This window comes from Aythya marila (assembly GCF_965140915.1).
Source record: "Aythya marila genome assembly, chromosome: 5".
NCBI classification, from domain to species: Eukaryota; Metazoa; Chordata; class Aves; order Anseriformes; family Anatidae; genus Aythya; species Aythya marila.
Window position 1 is genome coordinate 15405272 of NC_139046.1, and position 25147 is coordinate 15430418.

Below are 25147 nucleotides of genomic sequence, written 5' to 3' on the forward strand. Positions count from 1 at the left end.
TTTTCACTTGGGCACACGGCTGTGCAAGTGGCCCCAGAGTTGCTATAGCAGCTCACACTGCTAGCAGTTCCTCCATGTGGGAGTGTATAGTGAGGTACATTTATGGCTGCATTTGTTAATGTAGCAAAACAGTGTTTTAAACCCTGCAACTATTAGAATCATCACTGAGATCATCCAGAGACAATCATGCCCAGGCATGGATATGCAGGAGACAAACAGGCTAGTTCACACACACACACAAAAATAAAATAAAATAATAAATAAAAAAATTGTCCCAGTGCATCAAGCCTAGTTCTCTTACCTTAATGGCACAAATGTTATAGTGAATGGAAGTTGTACTCACGATCTATCACTGATTACTATTTCTGGTGACTCTCTTGTTCATAGAAAAAAAATAAATTTTGGCAATTGAGCTGTGTATCAGTGTTTGATATTAACAAGCAGCAGGTTCAGTTTGAAGAAAAGTGGTTTGAATCTAACCAGGGTGATCAGATATTCATGAATAATAAAATGTCACATGAGACATATATTCAGCAAAGTTAGGTGTCCAGTAAAACTAGTTTCAACGTTGTTTGCTCTGCCTAATCTCTAAAATTATAATGTGTGAGTCACAGCCCTTAGATGATCTTAACCTTTACTAGAGGATACCCTGCTTTGTGTTCAGCAGCATAAACAACTGAGCAAGGACCTGTGCAGACCTGGTGAACACAACAGGAGACCCTTTGACTGTACCGTAAGTCATGCATATTTTTTGCTGTGGAATTACTGTCAACTGTTACAACTGTTTCTAAATAATCAATTGATAAATTGTATTTTCTTATTCAAAATACATTTTAAAGCTTTTTGCATTTTTTTATTAGTTTATTTTTTAAATATTAAAGATATACCCTCTGTGAGGGCACATTCATATAGCATAAGCCTCTTTTGGAAAACATGTTGAAATGTTTGAGAGAGTTAAATGAAGTAAAGGTGTGATAAATAGCAAATATGGTGCATGAAATGAAGCAGAAGTGGGGATTTAAGTATTACTTTCTAAAGCTTCTAGAGATCTCAGGAAAAAAAATGGATAAAGTGAAAGGTTAAAAGAATTAGAATAAGGGTAACAGTGGAGCAGGTCACAAACAAATCAGTGTACAGTTTTAACTATGTAGATATAAAAACAAACTTTCTGAAAGTGGTTTGGCAAGGGGTTCAGGTTGGAACAGATGCTCTTCCTTGCAATAGTAGTATTGTTATAACCATAATATTCAAAGAGTGTCGATATATAAACATAGAGATCCGTATTCTGAATTCACTGAATATTGGAGAACCAAGACATAGGAAAGTGGAGAATGCAAATGCAGAGTCATGTGGGAGCTGGTAAAGATTCAACAAATCAACATGATTTTACAAGGCATGAGAGTCTAAATATAATTTCACTTAGGTTTTCCATTTCAAAATCCTTTTATTTTATTCTAGGGAGTATTTTATTTTATTAAAGATTCTGTAGGTAAAGCAACATACTACAGGAGGATGTTCTAGATTTCTAAATATGTTCCACCTCTTTACTTTCTTCTGTCTGTTGACAAAAGTTGTTGAACTAATTAGGGAACCATTAATACTAATTTCTAGAGTTAAAGGTATTGCTACAGATGTGAATGGATTATTTTCTTGTTAGTTTGGAAAAGGCTTTCCTGTTCTGTGGGTATCTTTTAGTTTTGTTCCTCTAGATTTCACTCATTCATCTTAACATTTTGCCATTGCAGCCTTTTATCCTAAAATCACCTCTTACTGGATTTGTGATGATAAAAGCATGATTGGTCTCGTGTTTCCTCTATCTTTTTGTTTGTTTGTTTGTTTTGTTGATAATTTTCAGTCACAAATCTGAAACTTTGCATGCAGCAGGCACACTTGATTCCATTTGCTTTTCTGCATAGTTAACTCAATTTCCCTTTTTTAATAAACAATATTGTCTTTCAATGGTCTTGATGATTTTCTAATTGCTCAAAGCAGATTTCTCTCTTTCATTAGTTATATGGAAGTTTATTTGGTTGCTTGCTTTTAAATAGTGTTTATTTGTTCAAGCTTTATGGAATTACTGTGAATTTTCATCTCTTCCTCATTAAGAAGTGCATTTACTTTCTCTCTGGTGCCTCTATGTTTACCCATAGCCCATTTGAAAATGTGTGTAATATTTTGATTGTCACAATGGAGGAATACTGTGTGTTTCTTTCACTTTGGTTATTTATTTATTTATTTGTTTATTTTCATCTTGATAAATTTAACTGACTAGTCTTGACTGGCCCCCTTGCCTGTGTATAGACCTGTACTTTTGACTTACAGTTTTTTTTTTTTTTTTTTTTAATCACTTGAAACCACATTAAAAACAGAACTCTGGGGAGACAAAAAAAAAAAAATGTTTCAGAGAAAATGTAGCCTAACCTTAATGAGGGTGCTTTTCATATTACTTCACTTTGCTTTGATTTAAATTTTTATTCTTTCATAATTTGTTCAGTAAATTGAGTAATATTCAAAAGCCTACTTCCTTGAAATGGAAAGCTGGTATCTCTGAATTCAAATGGCCTGGAATCACTGGTACTGAGCTAGTTCTGTACAGTGAAGGGGCTGACTTATTGCAAATTATGAGGTAAAAAGATCTGTAAGCCAAGTGTTATTTTTATTTTCTTCTTTTACAGATTTATACAAACATGAAGCTGTTTTTCCTGTGCCTTTTAATTGTTGGGATTCATTCCAACAGTTATCTCTATGAGCCTAATCGCCAAGGTGTAAGAAACCAAAATCAAAGAGGCCAAGAAAATCGATATATGCTGCAGCAGACTGTAGGGAACAGCGTTTGTCAGTTTGCATGCTGTTTCTACAAGGAGATTTCTTCTCGTGAAAACAGTGGGAATATTTTCTTTTCTCCCTTGAGCATCTCTACTGCCTTTGCAATGCTGACTCTCGGTGCCAGATCTGACACTCTGACACAGATTCTTAGGGTCCTTAGTTTTAACCCACGTGAAATTTCTGAAAACCAAATACATGAAGGTTATCGTCAACTCATGCAAATGGTAAACAGAAAGAATGAGGCATTACAACTGAATATGGGAAATGTCCTGTTTGTGCTTGACCAGTTGAAACCACAAGATAAATTTTTAAATAATCTCAGAAACTTCTATGAAGGAGAAGCTTATCCTATGAACTTCAAGAGGGCTAATCAAGCCCAGATGAAGATCAATGAATATGTAGCAGGAAGAACCAATGGGAAAATCAGGGACCTCATAAATAACCTTGATCCACTTACTGAAATTCTCCTCATTAGTTATATTTATTTTAATGGTAAGATATACATATCTTATTCTCTTACTTCATGTACTATTTCCTCAGGTCAGTCTTCGACTTCATCACCTTTTTTTGCAATATGTTTATCATAGGGAATCATATCTTGTTTTACTTTTGGTCCTCATTCATGTTTAATTATAAACAAAGCTATTAGAAATTATTGTCTGCTTAATGCTGATGATAATTTTAGCAAAATTTAAGGCAAATTTTCCACATATATTTTAATGTATACATTTCTTTCTCAATAAAAAGTGAAATATACTTTCAGGAAGGCATTTCTATGCAGTAAGGTATGTAGTCCTTTACAATCTAGTAAGATTTATTTTTATACTAAGACTTTTTCCTTCTCCACTTAGGATTTTTGGTTTAACACCTTTGGAGATAAATTTAAAGAACACTGTTAAAGTAAAACAAGATGTTACGTAAAAGCAAAGCCATGCACTTACTCAATATTTCTGCAGTTACGGACTATAATTATGTATCCAAAGCTAAATGTGTAAAAATAGTTTTAGTTTCACACTGATGTTCTGTTTTCAGTATGCCTTCAATAATAGTGTCGATTTTTTTTTTTTTTTTTTGATTTGCAGATCCTAATATTTTCCAGTGAAGAAATGGACTCCCCTTCCCCCCTCCCCCCCTCCCCCCCTTCCAGAGTATCAAATACAAGCCTTCTGATAATAAGCTTGTTTTTCTTAAGTAACTTACGGAGTTTGCTTAGATACAGTCTACAGATCTTTCCAGAGCTTTTCAGACTGCTATAATGAGAAGAAGAGAAGCAAGGTTGTAAGGCTTAAAGAGTTATCTAATAACAGATACTGTATCTTCTTTTTAGGAGCACATCTGAAATGCTTGTATCTCAACGCATGCAGTATGAGGAACAAAGGAAATGAACTGGAAGCTTTGGTCCTCTCCTAGAGCTGTGATATCATTGGTATTAGTGAGACTTGCTGGTATGAGTCCTACAGTTGGAGTGCTGTGATGGAGGGCTGTTCAGGAGGGATAGGCAGGGTAGGCGAAACAAGGCATTGCACAGTACGCAAGAAGGAGATCAGAGTGGATAGCCCTTGTACTTAGAGATAATCATAGAATCATTAAGTTTGGAAAAAACCTTCAAGATCAACTACTCCTTCTGAGAATAAATTTTTCCTAATTTCCGACCTGAAATTAGGTTGGAATAATGTGGTAGAGAGCCTCTGGATGAGGTTTTATAGGGATGGATAGCAAAGCAGATGTCTTTTTGGGTGTCTACTATCAACCACCCACCCAGGATGATAGCACTAATATCATATTCGCTGATTCTGTAGGTCTTGGGGGAGATGTGATGGTATGTGGCTGTCTTGACCATGGTGGTTATGAAATAGTTGAGTTCAAAATTTTTGGTGGCATGAGAAAAAAAGGTCAGCAGATTTGCCATCCTGGACTTGAAGAGAGTAGACTTTAAGCTTCATAACTGGTGGCCTTTCCATTTGTGGTCACCAAAATTGCAAGGGACTTGTTCTATCAGCTGAATGTTCATAAGTTTGTGGGGCCTAATGTTCACCCCAATGTACTGAAAGAGCACTGAAGAAGTTAGTGGATGTTATAGCTGGACCCCTCTCAACAATTTACCAAAGGTCATGGGAGTTTGGGGAGGTCTCTGATGTCTAGCCATTACACCATTCTACAAGATGGGCATGAGAGAAGCCCCAGGAAATGATAGACATCAGCTCCTGGAAACGTCATGGAGAACATTGTCCTGAGTGTTATTGAAAGTCATTTAAAGAATGTCAGGCATAGTCACCATGGATCATGAAGGGAAAGTCCTGCCTTAGTAGTTTGATAAGATCACCCACTTAGCAGATGAAGGGAAGGCAGTGGATGTAATCTTTCTGTATTTCATTAGGGTCTTTGATACTGTCCCTCACAGTATCCTTCTGAAGGTAATGTCCAACTGTGAGATAAACAGGTTCACGCTGTACTGGGTGATGAACTGGTTCAATGGTGGAGCCCAAAGTGTTGTAATGAATAGAGATAGCAGATAGTCACTATTCTGCCGTATTTATCACCAGTCTTGCCTCTCCTTGAATATTGTGTGCAGTTCTGGGCTCCACAATATAAAAAGGATGCTAAGATACTTGAATGCATCCAAAGGAAGACAAAAAAGCTGGTAGAAGAGTCGGAAGACAGGTTGTATGGGGAGAGGTTGAGGACACTTGAAATGTCTGATCTGGAGAAGAGGAGGCTCAGAGGTGATCTCATTGCTCTTTACAACTTTCTGAGAAGAGGAAGGGCTGATCTCTTTGTCTTAGTTACCAATGTCAGAATGTGAGGGAACTGCACAAAGTTGCACCTGGGTAGGTTCAGACTAAGGAAAAATTTCTGTTCTATGAGGGTTGTCAAACACTGGAACAGGCTTCCTAGAAAGAGGGTTGATGTCCCATGCCCATAAGTGTTCAGGGGCATTTGGGCGATGCACTCAATAATATGCTGGAACTTTTGGGTAGCCCTGAAGTAGTCAGGAAATTGGACTTGACAATCTTTACAGATCCTTTCCGACTGAACTATTCAAATTCTATTCTAATTCTTTCAAACCTCTCTCTTACTCATTTTATCACATTCTGAAAACTAAGCAATTGCAGAAAAATAATATTATGCAATTTATCTGCTAAAAATATTGTCAAGCTTTTAAACTGAAATGGAGAAGGCATGCATTAAAAATTATATTCTTTCAAAACTATTAACTTAGGTGTTTCCATTCCTGTCCTCAGTATGACAATTCCCCCCAAAGTAACTCATAATCAGATTTTTATTGTTTTACTTTTCATCTGTGCCCCTGTTCCTTGTGTTAATCTCTGAAGGTTTGGCCAGAGTTAAATGAAGCTCTTTAGAATCCATATGACTAGTATTTCTTAATTCTCTTGAGTACATACTCTTTTGTCTGAAATAACGTTTTCAAGAGAGGTTTTTAAGTACCATATGTCATGTTTTTAAAAACTAGCAAAAAAACAACAAAACAAACAAACAAACAAACAAAAAAACCCCACATTTTTTTCCCCTGAAAGGTGTTTGCAAACAGAGCAATAGATTCAGTAAAACCTCAAATGTTCTAAGAGGGAAAACTTGATACACAATGGGGAAAAAAGCCAGAGAAATTTCGTATTATCAAGACTCTTCTGGAGTCTTGTTCTCTCTATATACATTACAGCTTTCCTTGCACAGTACTGGTGACTGTCCTTTCTGTTTTTTTTTTGTGGTATAACTTAGTTTAGAAGTCCTTCCCTAAGGACAAAAGTCTGGAAATGTTTTCCTGTTTCTCAGCCAGTGGACATGCTATTCTACCACAGTAAACGGGTCCCTTATCATTCCCTAGTTGAGCAGATCACCACAAAGTATCATACGGTGAGATTAATTTTTCCACTTGAACTCTGTAAAGCATTTGAGAAAGGTGCCATCCTAGAAGGTAACCTCATAAGAAAGAGGAGAGTGTAAGGAATGAGAGTTCCTATGAAAGAGGAGGAGAGGATTACTGAATATCATCTCTGTCAAACCTGTGTGTTAAATTCTAACATTCTACTCAGTTTTTAATCAAGTAAAGCTCATTTTGAAATCAGTGGGTGTTTTCCCTAAGTTGAGCATTGCGTAAAGGTTGTTGGAGTGTTTCAGGAATTGTGTCATTCACATTTTTGTGATTCTTTTTTTTCCCTTTTTTTTTTTTTTTCTTTTTTCTTTTTTTTTTTCCTTAAACCTTATCAAGGCAAAAATCCTGCCTGTTACATGTTTGATGAAAGAAGTCAGCCAATAACATCAGAATTGTGTTATTGTGGTCAGTACTAATGAAGAAACATGAAATCAGTAAATTTTCTTGTCTTAAGAGTAATGATGGTTGTCAGTTTATATTTTTGTAGCCCAAGACATGCAGTAACTAAATCTCATTTCACTTTTTCAAAGTAGGATGTAAGTGCTGTTCATGGCTATTCTGCAGATGGTAGAGACAGCAGATAATAAGTTCATTTATACTAAGCTGCCTAGTAATCATTGTTCAAGCACAAATCAAAAATAATACCATCTTGTTTCATGATTTTCTTGGTGGCACTTCATTTAATATTGTGATTCTGCTTTTGCCTGCTAAACTTGATCAAAGGTGACCTTTGTTATTCAAAGCAAAATTTACTACAGAGAAATGCCTTTCTTTAAAAACAAAACAAAAAGCAAGCAAACAAACAAACCAAACAAGCACCATGAAAACCAAAAACCTTCTTCCTCCTTTTTTATATCTAGCTCGGCCTCTGAAATGGATGAGGTGAGTATCTAGAATTCAGTTTAGAAATTTCTTCCCAGTAATAATCCTTCAGAATTTCAATTTAGACAGTTTGTTTCACTATGACTAAGTGAAAAGCATTTGGAAATTTAATGTTTTGAGTTTATTTATTTATTTTATTTTTTACCCCAGCAGTTTCGTATGATTAGGTTCTTTGTGTTTTTAAATACAATCAGGTAAAGTGTCATATGAAACCCTTCATTCTGGAAGTAACCTGAATCTCATTATTTCTCTAGAGAATTTAACCCTCATTTCTCCCTCTACAAGTCCCTTTGGTGGGAACAAGCAAAAGGGACAATCTTTCTTCTTAGCTCCTGTTTAAAGGCTGCATCATATGAGGGCTTTATAGGCACCTTGAAATGGTTGTTTTGAAGGAAAAATGCACACGTCCCTTTACAGATTAGAATATTTGGTGAGAAATTTAAATTAAGTACAATCAGTCCTGCTGAAAGAAATGAGGGGGTTTTGTACATCACAGTCTTCTTCCTATTGAACTATTATGAGTATTCAGTAAGACCAAGTGCTTGTTGCAAACTGGTTTATCTTTGAAGCTGATCCAGGTGTAACAGTTTCTACTTCTATGAATGTGTCCTATGGTTTCATGTGCTCAAAATATCCTATAACTCTGTGTCTTGTATTTCAAGCTGAATGGGAAAAACCCTTTGACCCAAAGTACACTAAAAAGGAAAAATTTTTTGTGGATGGGAACAAGGCTGTTGAAGTCCCAATGATGTTTGGAATGGGCCTGTTCAAGCATGGCTATGATGAACAGCTGTCTTCCACAGTCGTGCAAATGGATTATAAAGGAGGTGCTTCAGCATTTTTTGTTCTGCCTGATCAAGGAAAAATGAGGAAGCTGGAGAAAAAATTGTCTTGTGAACGTATGGCAAGATGGAGGACATTAGTCTCAAAAAGGTAAAATTCTGAAGTTCTTGGGTCAGAGAGTAGGCAAGGAAGCCCATCAGTTTTAATCTGCTGGGCTACGATACAGATCAGGATGTTAATTTTAATTCTATTTTAATCTGTGGAAGAATTCCCACAGAAGGCTGAAATTTGTCTCTCTGGTGCTCCTGTGGTTTTACATTTAGTACTGCATGAATTGGAAACTTTCACTGCTATGGGACTTTTTTGATCCTGCATTTTATTTCGTGTTTTCCACTATAGCTGCCAATTCTCTGTCTTAATACCTCTTCCATCTTTTTTTCTATTTTTCTTTTTTTTTTTTTTTTTTTCCCCCTCTCTTGTCATCTGCTTCTGTCATCTTCTGTTTACAACTAAACTACTACCATTTTCCTTCATTTTTTTTTTATTGGCTTTTTCTTCCTTTCTCTCTGCATGTTTTTTGGTAATCACACATTAAATGCTGAAATGGTACCTTCCATTTGGCCATTGTGCGGACAAAAGTAAGTGATAAGTGTATAGAGCATCTGACTTGGCAAAGCCAATGTATTCATGCTCTTTGAAGACAAAGAAAGGTGATATTGTATTAATACATATCTGTTTCAAGGTAACTTTGAGAGTAGAAGACAATATATATATTATTTATATATCTAATATATATATATTTATATATCTAATAAAATAGATTCCTGCTTCATTAGTTTCACATGTAGGAGTAACCTTTGATAGGACAAAATATGTGTACAAGTGTAGGCAAAACTTTTACAAAATTAAACCCTTGTGTTCCTCAGATTTATGAATATGTCATGTAAGAGACCTTCACACATTCACATTTGGAAATGGTGTTTTAAATTATCAGTTTTCAAGTTGCAAATGACATCCTAATACGTCAAATTGTGTCATTCTCTTTACTCTGATTCACAGTCAAAAATTTTCAAAGAATTCTGAACTATTTTACAGAAGGGAAAAAAAAAAAAAAAAAAGACATAAAAAGAGTGTGTGATTCTCAGTGTAGCTTCACAGTTTTTAATTTCCTTGGAATAGCTATGTGGTTGGTCACTAAAAGCACTATAGGACAAATCAGAAGCTGAATCAATTTACTTATGAATCATTTCTGCCAAAGAAACACAATTTGCTTTTAAAACCAGCAAAAAAGTGCTAAATACAAATGAGAGTTTTTGCTTCCTCTCCCAATCCTTCCCCCCCACCCTCAACTGAAATAGATGAATAGGCGTACACCTTACATTATAAAAAAGGCAACTCTACCAAAGACCTTGAACTTCTTTCACACAGGTCCCCATTTTTCATTATGCTACCTCTCTCCTGCAAACTAATGAGACAGACTTCTCCTTTTCCCTGTAGTTTTCAAAGCAACTGATGGCATTTTTTTCTATCCTTTGGAGCCTATGGGATGTCTCAATAAATGGCTTTAATGGTAGAATGTGGAATGATGTAACAATTTGGGGCAAGTTATTTTTGTCCCTGTTTCTCTACCTGCAATCTGATGTTGACACAATTTGCAGAAGTATTGTGAGGAACATTGTTCATTATTGTTGAGTTTGAAATGTGAGATAGTGCCAAGGTATTGACACAGCTGAGTACAGACAGCTTGGATCTATTTGATGGTTGAACTGTGGAGAAAATATTCCTTTCTCTTCTCAAAAGTATATCGCAGTGCTTCCTGTCCAGTCACATTGTTGCTATATGCTTACAGCTTTCCCTTTCCTGCATGTTGAAAGCAAGTGGGGGCTTGTAAATGAGTGTCTTTATGTAATAGATAGACAGATGATGCAATGATTGTTGCATCCTTACTTGAGAGAGCAATCAGTGCCATCACAAATTAAGTAGAAGAGATCAGCAAGCCATTATCAATCCACCAGCACTCTCATTTTTGGCTACCAGCCAGCCTTTGCATTAGATATATGGAGATGCTGTGCTGTGAAAGTATGAGCCCTTCACTTTCCACCTGCCCACTGGATGACTTGCTCTTTGGCAAATTTAATTAAGTACTCCACATTCTCCTTTCCCTGGACTCCTGGACAGTTTTTCTGGTTTCTAACCAGAAAACAGTACCTACAATCAACATCGTCATCTCTGTCTCTAACTCAAGTGCTGCTTCTAGCTGTGAATGTTCCTTTTAACCTTAGAAAAGAAACTGTTAGATCCTTACTAAAAGATCAAGGAAGAAATTAGTCAGAAATATGGGGGTTTATTAATTTATTGAAAGCATCAAACTAGTCACTTTCCCAAATAAAATAAAATAACTTCAAGTAACTCAGACACCAGACTTGACACAGATAAATAATTATCTGTTTAGTAGCTGGACTCTGTCAAAGTGCTTTTGTTTGTTATTTTGTCATCTGTACAATCTCAGCCACATATTGTCCTTCTCTGCTATATCTTCACTGTCCTTGATTTTGTATTATAAACTTACAAGGCCAACGTTTCTTTCAAAAGTGATCAGTGAACTTGGATGTGCTGGATTTTCTGTGTCCAGCCTGGGACACCTGAAAGAATATCTTTTTCACAAGGTGAAACCTCTGCATCCTCCAGTAATGGGGCATGTTTAAGATCTTTCCAGCAGAATGCACAATGCATCACTAACTTCTGAAAATGTCAGATGAAGAACATTAAAGAGGTACATATGTGCTGTTGTGTTGGCTCACTCTGCAGACTAGAGACCTTAGCCTCTCAACTAGCCTAGCAACATCGTTATAAACCTTTTCTTCTCCCCTAATTAATGCTATATAACTCATGACCTCATGATGTTCAATATGGTCAAATGCCAGGCCCTGCACCTGGGTCAAGGCAATCCCAAACATGAGTACAGGCTAGATGATAAGTGGCTTGAGCAGCCCTGTCAAGAAGGACCTGGGAGTGTTCGTTGATGAGAAGCTTGACATGAGCCAGCAATGTGTACCTGCAGCACAGAAAGCCAACTATATCCTAAGCCGCATGAAAAGTAGCATGGCCAGCATGTCGAGAGAGGTGGTTCTCCACCTCTACTCTGTGCTCATGTGCCCCACCTGGAGTGCTGCATTCAGCTCTGGAGCACCCAGCACAAGAAGGACATAGGAGTATTAGAATGAATCTAGAGGAGAGCCACAAAGATGTTCGAGGGTCTGGAGCACCTCGTCTATGAATACAAGTTGAAGGAGTTGGTGTTGTTCAGCCCTGGAGAAAAGAGAAGGCTCCAGGGAGACCTTATAGTGGCCTTCCAGTACCTAAAGGGGGCTACAGGAAAGATGGAGGGCGGGGGGAGGGGGCTGGGGAGGGAAGCTTTTGTCAAGGCATGTAGTGACAGGACAAGAGGGAATGGATTTAAACTAAAAGAGGGTAGATTTAGATTATATATTAAGAATAAATTGTTTACTATAAGGGTGAAACAGGTTGTCTAGAGAAGTTGTGGGTGCCCCATCCCTAGATGTTCAGTGTCAGGTTGGATGGGCAACTTGGTCTGGTGGGAGCTGTCCCTGACCATGGAAGGGGGGTTTGAAATAGGTAATCTTTAAGATCCCTTCCAACCCAAACCACTCTATGGTTCTGTAATCTCCCACCTAGGCTAGAGAAAGCCTGCAAGCAAAATGAGTTGTGTTTCAGGACTGTGTTAAACTGTGATATCTGACCAAAAGCTTCATCATACTCTTGTGCTTCTTTTCTGGCAGCTCAGCAAATTTTTATCTTCCGAAATTCACTCTTTATGGGAGGTATAACCTAAAAAATATGCTATATAGAATGGGTATCATGGATGTATTCACTGATAAGGCTGATCTCTCTGGGATCACTGGACAGCCCCAGCACAGAATTTCCCAGGTAAGTCATACTGCTTTTTATTTTATGGGCCCATGGTTGCTGATGCTCACATCACTTTACTTTTAAACACTCATGATGCAAAACTCACATAAGAAGGGTTCACTTCACATGAAAAGGCAGAATTTGACATGCAGAGTATTTCACCCATGTTACTTGGGCTGTCATTCACATTGCAATGGAGCAGGTAACAAGTCCATAACTTTTTAATCCGGGAGTTATTTTTGTTCTGCTGGGAACCTCCTTATAAAACAGACAAGACCAAGTTGTCATCTCCCCACACCTTGGTGCCCTCATGCACTGTGTTGTTACAGTTCTGTCTCTACTTTCTTTTGCCTGTCTGTGGGTAAAAAGGGACTGTAGGATGTATTGTTGCTTGTGTTTTATGGTAGGAAGGGGAGAGGAAAAACAATGCTTGTTTTTAAACATTTTGGGAGAAAGGAAAATGTATTTCCTGAAAACAATTGGCTTCAAGCCTGTGAGCAACGAGTTCCATTAGTGTCAGTTTCAGGCAAAAGCTATAGATAAGTTATACTTCAAGATAAAGAGAGTTTAAAGTTGACAATCAGCACTAACAGGCAGTGCCAATTTCATTGTCTAATATGAGAAAAACAACAAACTGCAGGTGGAAGTCAATGAATTAGGATTTGTGAATGCCTTGATTTTGGAAATTAAAACTTGAACTTTTCTCCATAAGTTTCAATTTGCAAAATCAAGACATTCAGAGATCCTAATTCATTGACTTCCATTTCTAGCCTCCTCCTTTATTCCCTTTTTTTTTTCAAAGACATTAAAGAACATGAAAAAAATAATTTCAGGGTGCTATTCATTGTGTTAAACTGCATGTTAATTCTTCAACTATATGAACTTGTCAAAGACAATTAAATGTGATTTTGCTCTCTTTTAAGCTTTATTCTAGCTCCAATGATCTGCATTAGAGACAACAGGAAACAGGAAAAGAAACAAAGCAAAAGTTTTTATGAGCAGAGAGATGTTCTTACCTCAGAGTTGAGCTCTCTAAGAAAACCATGCTTTCTGGTGATAATTTCTTACTAACATCTTCACAGACTTCTAGCTCAAGTTCTTGTTTAGGTAACTAGTTTTGTGCCCCATTGACTTGTAACATGTCTGCTTCTTCACAGGCTATACATCAGGCTGTGGTGAAGGTGGATGAGACTGGCACCGAAGCAGCAGCTGCCACAGGCATGGAAATAGTGCCTATGTCTGTTCCAGTTACTATTAAAATGAACAGGCCCTTCCTAATGGTCATAACTTTGGAGAACAATATACTTTTCATGGGAAAAATTGTGAACCCTCTGAAAAAAGATTAAGTTGATGTACATATTAGGTACGCAGTTATCAACACTGTTAAATCTAACGTTTCACCTGATGAGTATAGCATAGCTACAGAGAGGTCTCCACCTCTTAACTATGTTATTCACTGTTTTTTTGTAGATGAGACACTTCAACAATTTGTAATAGTTGCATGTTTGTTTGGGTCTTTTTTTTTTTTTTTTTTTTTTTTTTTTTTTTTTTTAAGAAGGTTACATTCAGGCAAAACTGTCATTAGATCTGGAACAAAGTAGGCCTGTGTAATACCGACAGCATACATACATTTTCTAGCAGGGAAGATGAGGAGCATATGAGCATGTGGGTGGAGAGGATTGTGTAAGCCTGCTTCTTCCCTCATGGCTGCCTTCTCACTACTATTTTTTTTTTTTTCATTGACTAACAAATGGGTGCAAGTTATCGCACTTTATTACTTGTTCCCGTTTTCCTACCAACATGAAGTTCAAATTTAGAATAGATTTTAACATACATAGTGCTTACTACCTTGCATAATACCATTGTTCAGTGAGTCTGTTAGCTCCTTGCCTTTCAGATGTTCTGGCATCTAAGCTGCTGCAAAGGGGGGTCATAGAGAAGGTGTGTTTTTCCCTTGCAGATATATCCTTTTCTATCCACTGTTTCTGTAAGAGTTCCCAATCCAAACTCATTCCAGAGTAGATGTTTCAGAATTGGGTCTAAGAAAAGAAGACATAGATCAAATCTCTACAGCTTCCTGGATCAGACCTTTGTAAATCTGATATAAAGCTTAGAGCAGCCAGAGTATCTTCTGGCCTGTGCCTGCACCTAAACCAGCTACTAGAGGAAAAGTATGCCATCTCTTTGTGGTGCCAGTGCCTGTAGCATTACCATCTGGCTCTGGGAGATTACCCATGGTAGTAAGCACCATTGCAGTATTGTTTGTAGGACTGAGCACCCTACCAGTAGCACCTTATACCCCATTGGTGACTTTTACCATGTCTTGATATAACCCCTTCTGTTCCCGGACTGTCCAGTAACACAACATTGGTATTCTATTTATCATCCACTTCATAGTTAGTATAGCAGCAATATTATAGGATCTGTTTTCACTATTAGGATACACAATATCAAAAGCCACATTCATAATGCACATGCTTATTTATTTTTTCTTAAGTTTACTTTCCTATCTATTTTTACTTGTTTCAGAACATCTATCAGTATTTTATTTCTGTGCTCATTTTCATGATATATATCTGATTTCTGGTTGCAGGAGGGGTAAATTATTGACTAAAATGGGTTAGTCTGTTAATGGGTGTTAAGCATTAACAACAGTCTTTGTACGGTCTTGAAATACACAGACAAATGTACTATGGTAGAAGAACAACAATGAATAAATATGTCATTAAAAGTTTCTAATTTTGATATTTTATTTCTGTAATTTAGAGTTAAGAATTAAGAAGCGTGGTTCCAACATTTTTTTTACCAGTATCAAGAAACATTTATATATTGTTCATATTCCAGTATATATTGCTCAGCATGATAATGCCAGTAAAAAGCTTCAGAAAGCCCTCTCTCCTTGGCCTGAATATTAAATCTCATTCAGCATATAGCAGGTTATTTCTGTTAGGAGGAGCAGTTACTGGGAAGGTTGGGCATTTCTTTGATACATCAGTGTTTATTTTAAAGGCTATACAAAACATATTGCTTCTACTTTATCAAATGTATAGATTCGTGTGTGTCCCTCATCGTCTCTGTTCTGAAAAGGTCTCACTTGACTCTGATTGTTATGTTGCCAGTCTTGACTTGTGTTTTGTGCTGCAGTTCTTGTTCCTTCAGCTACTTTATTCCATAAACAAAATATGTTTGCTCCTAAATTCTATACTGAGTGATGGAGAGATATTCTGTCAGCCACCTAGATCATACTTTTTTTTTTCTTCTTTAATAGATTATGACAGAAGAATGAAAGAAATACTTAGAATCTATCAGTTTTTTGTATTTCCATGTAATATCACAGGTATACAGCAGAGAAGAAAAACTCATCTGTGTGATATTTAAATTGGGCACTAAGGAAGAATAAGCTCATTATCTCACACATTAAAAGTTAGATATACTCAACTTGTTTTCATTTGTCTTTGACTACATCACTGCATTTACAGCAAGCCTTAACAGAGGACATTTTTCTACAGGTTCTTGCAGACCTTTGTATTCTAATATAAAATATTCTAATTTTGAAATTTGTATTCTAATGTAAAATATTATTCCAATTTTGCATTCTAATCTCATAATATTTATATTCTAATATAGAATACAAAGAAAAGAAGGCTCTGGGGAGACCTCATTGCAGCCTTTCAGTTCCTAAACAAGGAACAAGGAAACTGTGTACAAGGAAGCAGAAGAGGTACTCTTTGTCAGGGAGTGTAGTGATAAGACAAGAAGTAATAGTTTTAAAGTAAAAAAGGATAGATTTAGATTGGATATTTGAAGAAATTCTTCACTATGAGGGTGGTGAGACACTGGAAGAGGTTGCCCATCCCTGGAAGTGTTCAAGGACAGGTTGAATGGGGCTTTGAGCAGTGTGGTCTAGTGGAATGTGTCCCTGCCCATGGCAGGGGAGTTGGAACTAGATGGTCCTTAAGGTCCTTTTCAACCCAAACCATTCTGTGATTCTATATTTATCTACAGACACTGCAGACCAGGTCACAGTGTTCTGACACAACCAGATCTTCCAGCTTTCTTTCCTTAAAAATGTGCAGTAGGAATGGATGTACATCCAAAATATCTGACTTAAAAATGAATGGCAAAAAAAAAAAAAAAAAGGAAAAAAAAAATTTGGCATGTTCACATGACAAAGTAAATGAGAATTATGAAGAAAACCTTCAGAAAATGGAATACCAAATCATTAAATAGAAAACTGCAGTAAGACAGGACAAAGACCACTTTGAGAAAAAAAATAAACTGCATAAGTTTATTAGCTACCATAGCAGCTAAATAATACATTCATTTTCAAAGAAATCAGAAACCTACCAGAGAGCCTGAGGGGTCAATTGATGTTCAAAGTGTAAAAGGAGTGCTCAAGGGGAGTAATGCCAGAGCGGGAAAGCTCAATCCATTGCACAAGTACTTCTTTTGCAGTGGTTGAGCCTGAGGAACTATTTCAAGTTGAAGTAACAGTAGAAGAGATTTTAGGGAAGAAAAAAAAATAAGTCAGAGCAAGAAACAATGAAGCATCAGGACTGTTTAGTATTCAAGCAAGAGCTCTGAGCTGTCTCAAGAAGAAAAATGTTAAACCTTTCACTGCGATGCATCGCTTAGACTGGTCACTGTATTAGAGTAATAAGAAGTTACAAATGTGACACAATCAAAAATAAATAAATAAATATGCAAGTAATCATGCAATGAATTGAAAATCACTTAGTCCAACCTCAGAATTTTGGAAAATGTAGAATTTGTAGTCATATGAATACACATGACAAAATATTCAAGAACTAATATGGCTTTGCTGAAGAATTCCCTGAAAGTGCTGTGGAGTGTGTGAGAGGATTACAATTTGATTCGTATATAACACAGAGAAAAAAAACAAACAAACAACAACAGCAACAACAAAAAAGACAAGAAATCTTCCATGAAGGATCTTTAAAAAGCACACAAACTAGCAGGAGAGGGAAACCCTTTAGATGGGTTTATAAGCAATAAGTTCAGGCATGTGTCCTTCAGAGAATTCAGAGATGATTTGGGAATGTAATGTATTGTGAGGTCATATATTTTTCTGATGGTCCCACCTTGTTCATGGGTTTTAAAAAATTAACTGTGTGTAAGGACCTCACTGTACTAAGTGACTGACTGATACAGTGGCAGTGGAAAATGGCTGTCAATAAATAGAAAGAAAGAATATGAGGAAATAAGCCCCTGTTTTATATGGCATGGTGGTCTCTTAAGTTATTGCCATATATTGTGTGTATGTACCCAACTCAGAGCCAAAACTAAGTGTTTATTTCATTTTGCTGTGCCTGAGGGTGTCCAAGACAACAGCAACACTTCTAATCACATCAGTGATTCAGTAGGAAATAAAAATCAAAGCTGACTTACTTGACTGCTAAATTTTTGCTAGTTTACATGCATCTTTTCATCTCTTTTGTTGAATGATTGAAGTAGGTGAACTTTTATTTGTATGTTGTTTTGTTATTTTTGTCTTTTTACAATTCCATGTATGATGGCTTTGCTATTTACCAGTGTATGCTCACAAAGAGAGTTTAACCAGTCCATGATCTCTCTTAATGTTTCTGGGTTTAATTCTTTTATTTATGTCTTAAAAATTAACTTTTTTATTATTATTATTTTATTTTTTAATTGGAAGATTTCATTACCAGCCTGCCCCCTCTGCCACCACCACAGTTAATGTGAATTAACTGTCAATATACTCGTTCTAAACTTTTCCCTCTACACCCTTGTTTTTACAGTATATGACAGATCTACATTTAAGTCATTTTAAAAAGGCAAATGAAAATAAAATGCTGTGTGCCAAAATTATATCTTTCTCATTGTTCAGGTCCACTACAACTGTTGTAGAAGATTTTCAATCCTGACTTGAAATAAATTCTTGATCTAAACTGTACTAAGAACAATGGCTGTCTCTCCAGTCATTTTTTTTTTTTTCTACAGCAGTGTATGGATAATGATCATAGTCCCATGTTTTTATTATATGTATTTCTAATGAACAATGTTTCTAGCCCAAGAGAAATTGCAAGATGTTAATTTTTCCAAAGATGGGGCAAAAATTTGAAGTCTCAACAATTCTCCTAAAAATTGTTTTGAAACTGTCTTCTTCCATTTTTTTTGATAAATGGTAGAAAGATTTTTTACTTGGTAGCATCTTACCAAAAAAGTCAGTGAGGAATATTTTCATAATCTCTGTTTGAAAATGCTGACAAAGCCAACACATTCCTGAAAATGTTCTGACTTCTCCGAGTCTGCTTTTTTAAATAAACATTGCATGGCTCCCTCAGACAACTTCCAGTTTTTTTTCTGAGAAAGGACTATTAAGGGAACAATAATGGGCAATAAGGGCTACAGGCACACTGAAGACTCTGTGTGCTTGCATAATCCCTGAAAGTATCTCAGATGCAGAAGAAGTTGAAGTTTGTGACACATTTTGGATTCAGTGAGTAATTTTCAGATCACACATTTGTAGCTCAGTTATAAGCCTACTACCATAAAGAAGGAAGGACCAGTATCCCCAGGACTGATGGAGTTGTTAGCTTTGACTTTGCACTGTGCCCCCATAGAGTAATAGTAGAAATAACTGTTTTGATAGTAAACTATGAAGGAAAGTGTGTTTAGAACATGCGAGTAAAAAATTTCGTCCTTTGGAGACCTCTACGATTTATTCCTGGTTTCCAGGATTTGGTTTCTGGTAAGGAGATTCTAGCTGTTGTGTTTCACAAGTTACCTCAGCAGGGATCTCAATAGTTCAGAGATTTCTGAAGAGCAAGTGATGCCAAGTGTCATCTGTTCTGTAATATTTGGGTGTTGGGTTTGAAGTTATAGTAATTATGAGTGTGGAGGCGAATTAGAAAAACAAACGTGTTTGTTAAGAGATTAATTCAATCATCATTAGTAGGAGAGCTGGAGCATTCACAAAGGCTGGAGACCAGTTCGAACTGGTTTCCATAATCCCCACCCACCTAAGCTCAACCAAAGGCATTAATTTAGAAGAATTGCATCATCTGGGGAAAAAAAAAAAAAAAAAAAAAAAAAAAAAAAAAAAAAAAAGCAAGGCAAAACTCTCACTGCTTGATCAATGAACCTGAGAGCAGGGCATAGTCACCTAGTTCTTGTGACCTGATTAACCTTTTTGCTCTTTATGGCTGGGCTCCGTTCTTGCTTACATCAGCCCTAAAACTGCTGTAATGCTTTGTTTCTCTGTGGAAGATGATACCTGTTTTTTTATTAGTAGTAGTAGTAGTATTTGTTTGTTTGTTTGTTTGTTTGTTTTCTGTGGAAATCATTCTGGGCTTTCCGTGGTCCCCAAAGGTTTGCTTTTGATGAAGGATCTTGATGTGAGTCCTTTGGGAATGCTTCCTCTCTTGATTCTTTATCTGTCTCTATTGGCTATTTCTCTCTAAAGTTTGGAGGGAATGGAGAGGAGAGGCCTGATGTGCCAAGGAGATGAGAATGGTTTGCTGGTGAGAATCACTGTGGATGATGTGAGAAAGGCAGAAAGAGAATGTCAGAACAGATATCAATATATAAGAACCAATGCCAGATAGGGTGTAGGGAAATTTGGTACCTGTACCAGAGTAGTCACAATTCAAAGGGTTTTCTGTTACAATTAACCAATATGAGATGTTTGTTTAATAGTTCAATTCATGAAAAAATGGCTCTTGTTATGTGTCTGTGCATAGATCTGGAGAAGGATTTCTTTATAAGCCCTGTGGTGTTGGCCTAAATCTTCCTACATAGTTGAAAGCAGCAGTCAGAACAAAGCTTAATCTGTGCTGTATCTATACAAAATAAAGCTGAGATCTGTTTACTTTCTGTGTTTGTTACTTAATAGACTCTTGGTTTGGTCCCTATATTTCCAACTAAGCTGTTATGTATGAGTAGAGAGACTGACAGGGAGTAATAAGCAAGGCAAATTGCCTCTGTTGTTTGCAAGACCACTCTCTGGGACCTTTCTTTGAACATTAGCCAAAATCCATATTGTGTGCTTAGGCAGCTGTACTTCTGAGTCACACAATAATGTCATTACAGTTTACTTCAATCTACTTTGATCAGCTGTACTTGATCAGTTGCATGGCTAAACGTAGGCACTTGATTTGGTATTGCTCAGAGGTACAGAGGAGGTATAGGAAACAGTTCAGCTGAGATGGTCCCAGATAGTAGGGTCAGTAGAACAACTGGGAAGATGAAGAAGAACTTTTTAATGAAGGCTTTTCAAATAATTTAAGTTGCTTAAGCCTTGAATTACTCATTGGGATGGTTCTTGTTAACTATATTTTCATGTTGTATAGACACATATTTATTACAATTTTAAGTACTATATTACTGTTTGAAACCCATAATTAATTGATTAATTTCTTTCTTTCTTTAACGCAAGAACATTATTAAGAAAGAAGGATGGGCCAGTGGTTACAGCATTGGGCTGGTACTTCGAAATTTCTGCTTCCCTTCCCAGCTCAGCTACTGATTCAGTTCATATAAACTTAGCTTCCTGTCTGCATATAGCTATCAGCAGAGGGTGGCAGTCCTTTCGTTTTTTGTTTAAACAGTCAGAGGAGGGTTCCAATGCCTAAACATAGATAAATAATATGATTTTAAAAGTAAAAGACCTACACAAGTCTGGCAGTATATGAAGAGGTTCAGGTGAAATGATCCCAGCTTTCAAGGTCTTTGTGTCAAACTGGAAGGTGAAAAACAACTTTTTAGTGAGCACAACAGTCATATTCATCTTTATTTTCTCATACAAGATACTTGTGCTTTATGAACTGGCAACATATATTTAACATTTTCTGGTCATGAAAGAAAAAAATGTCTGGTAAAAGCATTGGCTCAGGCAGTGTTGTGTGATGCATACAAATAATTAATATTTTCAATTTATGTGTGCTTAATCTCCTCTTCTCACGCTATAATGTCACTAGCACCTCTTGGATGCAGGTACTAAGCACATCAGAATATTCCCCTTTCTGTTCAGAGCACTATTTATGGAAATTTGCAACTCAAGAGCATTTCTAGCTCCACTTTGAATCTATATAAATGAAGCTGTAGTCCTGCAGACCACAGATTTTCAAACTATGTATAATTGCTACCAAGGGAGGTGCCATGGTCTGAAACAGATTAAAAAATAAACCTGTTTTCATTAAACTCAGAAGTAAAGAACTAAAACGGTGCTTGAGTCCACTGAGGGTAACATTGTATTTTCATTTCATTTTATATCAATGAGGAAACTAATGTGCTGTTTTTATTTTACAGATGAAAAAACTGAAGTCCAACAGACAATGTTAGTGATGTTCCCAAGGTCAAAGCTGAGCTGCTCAACAGAGCTAACAATATATCCTAATTTTTCAAACCAGTTCTTCATGCATCAGGCAGTCCATTCCGTTCTGAAGTCATTCCAGTATTCTCAACAATATTTGGGCATCCTTATAGTCAGTAGGATTTCAGCATATTTATGAATTCAGTATGTTTATTTCACCAATTGTTTTTTTTTTGTTGTTTTGTTTTGTTTTTTGTTTCTTCCTGTCTTGCAAATCATTTGAATATGAAAATCTCAAAAGACTATTTTGTTACTAATATTTGTTTGTTACTAAACTCTCAAGTCTGAAAAGAAGCTCCACAGTGAAGCTGTTACATGCAGAAATAATGAAAAACTGGCCATCATTTGAAATAACCTGGGGTCTAAATAAAGGTTTCTAATGTTAGAACATATTGCCTAGTCTTCTGCTCTTTTTTCAGGAGGATTCCTGTTGTCTGTAATTCCTGTGTCATATCTGCCAACCTGAATAATTGAAGCAGCAGTAGGAGGTACAGTTGTTACTCGTATACCACACATGTAAGACACCTGTTATGTTTCAGTAGGCAATTTGTAACTAGTATTGTTCTTGTAATTTAAAAATGAGGATTACTGTAAATATTGATCATCATTGGTATAGTATATAAACATATTAAATTCTAGTCCCTGCTGTCTACATAGTTCTTACAAGTGTGATACCAATTCAAATGAAATGAAGCTCTCTGGGCAGAACTTTGCTTTTCCAGTGAACAGCCTTGTCACTGTATACAAACTGTATTTCATCCCCATTTCCCATTGCCCCAGATGCCCATTTTGCCTTCCTGGCAGGACAGTGGAGGAGGTTCTCCAGGAAGTACTAAGGATATGGTATGGTCTCTGAGTGAAGATTAAGTCTTTCTTCTTCATTATATATGTTATCCAGGCTAGAAGAACCATAGTTTACCAGACATGCATACATCTTTGGTCTTATTTTTCCCACAACTTTGACTGCCTGATCCTTCCCAAAGACTAGTATAACTCAAAACTATCAGGGGAAAAGAAGGCGAAATGCATGTTCATTTCCCTTCCTCATTCCACTCTCAGTTTCCTTCACTTTGCTGCTATGTCAAAATATCTGTGGGCTATGCACTTTATATTTACAAAACCTTGTGTTACTTATGATGTAATCGACCCATAGTGAAAAAGACTTTTTGATAGTGGAAGTAACTTGTCTGTCTGTGAGTCATAATCCCAGAACAGTTATTATTGTTGCTAAATTAACGTTGAAACTGTAATTATCTGACCTACCATGCAGAAACATAACAAAAACACTAGACAAAATGCATGATTCTGTTGTTGTTGAACAAGTTTTTTATACCAGCCTTTGTTTAAGGATTCTTTAAACCTGCTTTGGAAAGATTTCTTCAAAAAAAATTTACTAGCAAGAAGCAGTCTGCAAAATGTTGGTAAATACATTAAATATATGGTTAAATTTCTCATAAAGTCAAAGTGTGAGATGAACTATGGAATATACACTGATCTACATGAAGTACCCAGCAATAACATAGAATTAGGTTATGTAGAATTAATGACTGGTAGATTATCATCTTAATCCACAGAAGTAATAAACCACATTTGATTTTTTTTTTTCAGTATTCTGGACTTTAATTCCTGTTAAAGATAATTATTAGAGAAGCAAGATCTAGTTCAATAGATGAATGACCAGTATGCATGTGGTAAATATAGTTTCATGACATACTTTGAGAGCTCAACTTGTGATCAACAGAAAGATGGGACTGTATTTGGCTCGTGGCAGTGTTCATCATTTTAGCTTAAAGTTGGTGTTGCACCTTATTTCTGCTGCCATAATGAAATGCTAGGGAAATGCCTTGTTGAAGTGTAGCCTAACATCATTATAAACAAAGCAGTAATTACAAATACTTACAAACATAAAGAAAACGAGAGGCATATAACCACTTTGTAGCACAGTTTGTCCTTGACCACTATGACCTTTCATTTATCTAGGCTTTGATGAGTAAAATAATCTCTGTGCTTGTGACTTTTTACAGATTTAGAAGGAACAAGTACATAAAAAAATAAAGGGGGGGAGGGGTGGGAGAGAGGAAAACAAAGAAGGGGCGTGTCAAGGCAAGGTTTGTCTATGTCTTGTCTCTATGTTTATATATGTTTATAATGACAAAATTATGCATGTTAGTAAACAAGTATAAGAGAAAAAGACTCACCACAAATGGGAAAACATATTTCATGTCACTGCTCAATCAAGGTCTTTGTTGCTAGCTGGAATAACGTTGTCGGCTTAATCCGCTAGCATTTTATTCTTATTGGGAAAAAAAATAATAGTAACAAGCACGACTTTTTCCCATTCCAGTAATTTCAGCTTGTGCAAGAGGGGCAAGAAGTGGGTTTGCACATACTGCATGTGCAGGAGCAAAGGTAACAGTTTGCTACTTGTATTCCCACCATCTTCCTGGAGCAGTAAGCTCACAGAACAGAGATATGCAGGGCCCACCTCAGCCAGAATAGGAAATCCGCCAAGGAAACATATCTACCATACATCCTCTCAATGGCACACAGCTAGAGTCAGATTGAGAAGGTACAGGTAATTTGGAGTCCATGTTCAGGTTGAGAATCAGAAGGAAAATTTGGCTCTGGTCAGACTTTGGAAGAGTGCCAAGCTGCCACGTGTGGCTGTCAGCTCTGTGTGTGCTCCAGCACAAGGGCTTTTGCTGCCTGTTGGCACCAAGTGTTAACATCTGTTTCCAGTGGTTCCAGGCACAAACTCATGGTTTCCAGTAGGGTCCTAATTGCACAATATTTGCACTAAGCTTCCTTACATGGTCAGAAGTAACAGACAGAAAGACACAGCTACAATTCAGAAAGTCAAAGTTTATCAGCTCCATTGGCTGAGTAGCAGAAATGATCTTCAAAAAACCTATTTAATCAATGTTTGCTCTACCCCACCCCCCTTTATTTCCCCTTTATTTTTTTCTTGGTTTGGCTCTATGCTTTATCAGGTCTGTTTAATATTTAACAGTGGAAATTAAGCAGAAGATGATTTAGCTTTATAAGTAACAGTGTGGAGAACAGCATGGTCAGTTGAACACTGAAGGGCTTCTGGTTTTGTAAGTACTGTAGAGGCACTTTTCTTAGAGACTTGAAAGTGATGCTTTTTGTGCTCTGTGGAATTGTCGTGTTAAGTTTATTTCACTCTTGTACTTGTAAATTTGTTGTGTGGGGATGTTGATGTGAAATATTAATTAATATGCAAGGACCAGTGAGATCTGCTGTTCTGGGGGAATATGGTTATTCTCAAATTTGAATCAAACAACCATTGAAGTCATGTGGACTTTTAAAGATGTTTGTAAAGAAGAATACTGATGAAATCCCTTTCAGGTTGAAAATAGCCTTCAACATGACTCAAAATTAATATAATCCCAGTAGTGACTGAACAACCACATCCAATTTATAAACTCTTCTGGTTACTTAATGTATAAAACAACTAT

At 36.6% G+C, this 25147-nt stretch overlaps 1 protein-coding gene across 1 annotated transcript in view; it reads left to right on the forward strand.

The window, feature by feature from the left end:
• Positions 1-2687: 2687 nt before the first annotated feature.
• Positions 2688-25147, forward strand: part of LOC309879246 (uncharacterized protein) — a gene marked incomplete at its 5' end in the record, with an annotated part of 28908 nt that continues 6448 nt past the window's right edge. The window contains 4 exons of the mRNA XM_082762782.1: positions 2688-3318; positions 8263-8533; positions 12184-12331; positions 13471-13647. Of these exons, the coding sequence (XP_082618908.1) occupies positions 2688-3318; positions 8263-8533; positions 12184-12331; positions 13471-13647 (1227 nt within the window). The remainder of the gene's footprint in view (positions 3319-8262; positions 8534-12183; positions 12332-13470; positions 13648-25147) is intronic.